The sequence below is a fragment of the Monodon monoceros genome, unplaced genomic scaffold (genome assembly GCF_005190385.1).
Source record: "Monodon monoceros isolate NGI ecotype Baffin Bay Population unplaced genomic scaffold, NGI_Narwhal_1 Super_Scaffold_18, whole genome shotgun sequence".
Lineage (NCBI taxonomy): Eukaryota > Metazoa > Chordata > Mammalia > Artiodactyla > Monodontidae > Monodon > Monodon monoceros.
In genome coordinates, this window is record NW_021703774.1 from 71,707,276 (window position 1) to 71,710,216 (window position 2,941).

Sequence of the window (2,941 nt, forward strand, 5' to 3'; positions counted from 1 at the left end):
ATTCATGGATCCATCTAATTTTAGGTCAGGAAAAAGGCATACAGCCCAACTTTTCATTTTACGGACAAAGGACTGAGGTTAAGGGACTTGCTCGAGATGATAGATCTATTTAGCGGCAGAGCTGAAACTAGAGCCCACATCTCTTCTTTCCTGGTTCAGAGTGCTCGCCAGGCTGGGAAAGAGACAATTTACAATTAGCATGGATTCCTGAGCCAGTAAAGAGACTTCCATATGGACACTCTCTAAGCAGAGGAGTGTCCTTAGGCTAATGTTTTGGAACAACATTCCCCAGATGTAAACAATGATAATAAGACCAATAAGACCAGTCATTTATTGAGCATATACTATATCTAGCCAATTTATAGGCAGAATGGAAAACTATTCTCATGCTAGAACCTGCTAAATATTAGATGGGTGAGTGAATGAATTAATGTGAGTTAATTAATAAATGAATGGACAATAAATAAAGAAATGCATGAAAAATTCATTTGCACATGTTCATAGAAGGGCTTTGTTGTACTCATGTCATTTATATATGTTTTGTCTGCTTTTTCAGAATGACAACTTCCAACAGGCAAAAACCACATCATCAAGTAGGCTGGAGGTTTCTAATTGTAGGAGCAAAATTTTCCACCATTTGTCTTTCCTTAAATACAATTAGCTGGCAAGAGTCTCCCAAACTCTTGCCAACTAGTCCCTGGGCTTTCTCTCCCCATCCTTTACCCGAGATGTGTCAGGATCTGACATCCTTCATTATTTACTAGAGAGCAACTATGCCCCTGAGGATGCACTGATGAGCATGTGTGTACTCACATACTCACTTCCCCCAAATATCCCCTCTGAACCAATGAATGCATTGCAGACTGGGGCCAGAACACAGACAATGACATGAAGCACAGATTTATTAGAGGAAGAAATAGGAGGGAAGCTCAGGATGGGGAGGTGGGGTAGGGAATGAGGCAGAACCTGTGCTTTAGCCTCTGGTGTCCCCATGAGTCAAGGTGGAAGACCAGAAGAAACCCAGATTATTTTCTTGCTTTGGGACATGGATGGGGCCATAGCTGTGGCCAAACTAGAGGCTGGAGAGGCTGAGGTCTCACTCATGTTCACCTAGGATAGCAAAAGAGTGGGGTAGAGAAGAACACTGGGAGCAAGAGGGTGTGTGGGATAAGTGGCTCAGTGGGAAGAAATCCTGACAATGCTTCATTGGACCCTGGGTAAGAGGAGGTGGGAGAGGAGAGCAAATCCTGGAGCTGGGGGTGGAGGGAGGAGAAGCAGGAGGAAAATAAAGCTGCATCTGGTAGCCTGGATGGCAGACAGGTGTATCTTGGTCCATCCTTACTTCTGTTTACTCTTGGCAGCTTGCTGGGCTGAGGAACACTTCTGCTGGGCTGGTATGGGTGTGCCCTTGGGTGGGCATTGTTTCTTGGCCTGAGGAGCATACGGATCCCTGGTTTTGGGTACACATGTCTCCTGACATTTGACAGGGGGTGGCTGACAGAGCTGCTTCACCTGCTGCTGCTGGGCCATCTGAGGTGGGCACTGCTGCTGTTGCTGCTGCTGCTGCTACTGCTGCCTGGAAGACATTGCTTCAGGAACAGGTGAGCCTGGAAGAAACCCAGGCAAGGCCACGATGAGACCAGATCCCTGCATCTTTTCTCCCTTCTGACTACTGAAGAGTGTTTTCTCCACCAGCCGAGGGTGTGGTAAGTGATTAATAGCTTCAAGTTGACTAATGGATTGACTCACACACACCCATTGCAATCTTCCTGTCTTTCTTCCTTTGTCTCTGCTGCCCTGATTTCCTATCTTCCTTCATCTTCCTGTAGACTCCTGACCCAATTGAATACGTAATTTATTTCTTAGATTTAACAGGAAATAAGTTGGGGTGCTAAGCTGAGGATTAAAAGGTGGCCCAGATATTTTACTAGATCAAGACATGAGATCTTCTCTGATGGGTTGGCAATGCCAACTGTCTACCTTGGGAAGTTCAGACAATGATTGTGGGTAAGGATGGAAAGGCATGAGGAAGAGGGCAGGAGCAGATTCTGTCTTAGAGGGAAGAATCATGGTGTGTAAGTGATGGGGCTGGAGTAAACCTGTTCTGGAAACTCAGAGGCCTGAATTCTAATCCTGGCTCTAACCCTCACTTACTATGGGATGCAAAGGTAAGTCATTTAATGTATTTGAGGGATAGTGGTTCTAGCCCTCCATGGAAAATGGGGGAATTGAAGACCAAAGAGATCACTGGAGGTAAGGGATTATAGGAGGATGTTTCACCAAGAGGAAAGAGCATTGGCCAAAAAGGCATAGGTGTGGGTTCTAGATCCAACCCTGCCACTCACCGGCCAGGCTCATCTCTGGGAAATCTGCCTCTTCTGGACCTCCATGCCTTTGTTTGGAGGATACTTATCTGGAAGGTCTCTGAGGTCTTCCCAGCTCTGACATGCATCCCTGGTTTTCTTTGTAGGCGCGTTCCTGATCTTCTAAGCTCATGCCTATAAATGGGAAGTATAGTTCCCAGGTGGCAATCATGATAGAGAGGCATGGGAGCTGCATAGCATAAAATACAATATTCAATATACCAGTTTCTGTAAATCTAAAAGCAAAGTTTGAGAGAGCTTGCTAGTAGGGTTGAAAAGACAGAAAGGGCATGAGAAAGTTTTGGAGGAGGCTACAAAATGCTGCAGCTCTGAATATCTCCCCTCAATGAGGAAAATCCTCTTGCCAGGGAATCAAACCCAGAATCAGGAAATTAGACCTAACATTGGTAAGGAACAGAGATTGAATTTCCTAACTAACAATTAGTGTGACATTTCCTTAATTGTCATGAGGCTTACGTTACTTCTCTGTTTACCCAAGAATAGGAAAGGAGCTTGGCCTAGTGGCTCAAGACAGTTCAAGCAGGAGGAAAGGACCCAGCAGATCCCAGGAGGACGAA

At 45.4% G+C, this 2,941-nt stretch overlaps 1 protein-coding gene across 1 annotated transcript; it reads right to left on the reverse strand.

The window, feature by feature from the left end:
• Nucleotides 1–1,338: 1,338 nt before the first annotated feature.
• On the reverse strand, nucleotides 1,339–1,587 carry LOC114898411 (small proline-rich protein 4-like). The gene is given in 1 exon segment (XM_029227862.1): nucleotides 1,339–1,587. A coding segment is annotated over 1 exon segment (249 nt).
• Between the last annotated feature and the right edge of the window lie 1,354 nt (nucleotides 1,588–2,941).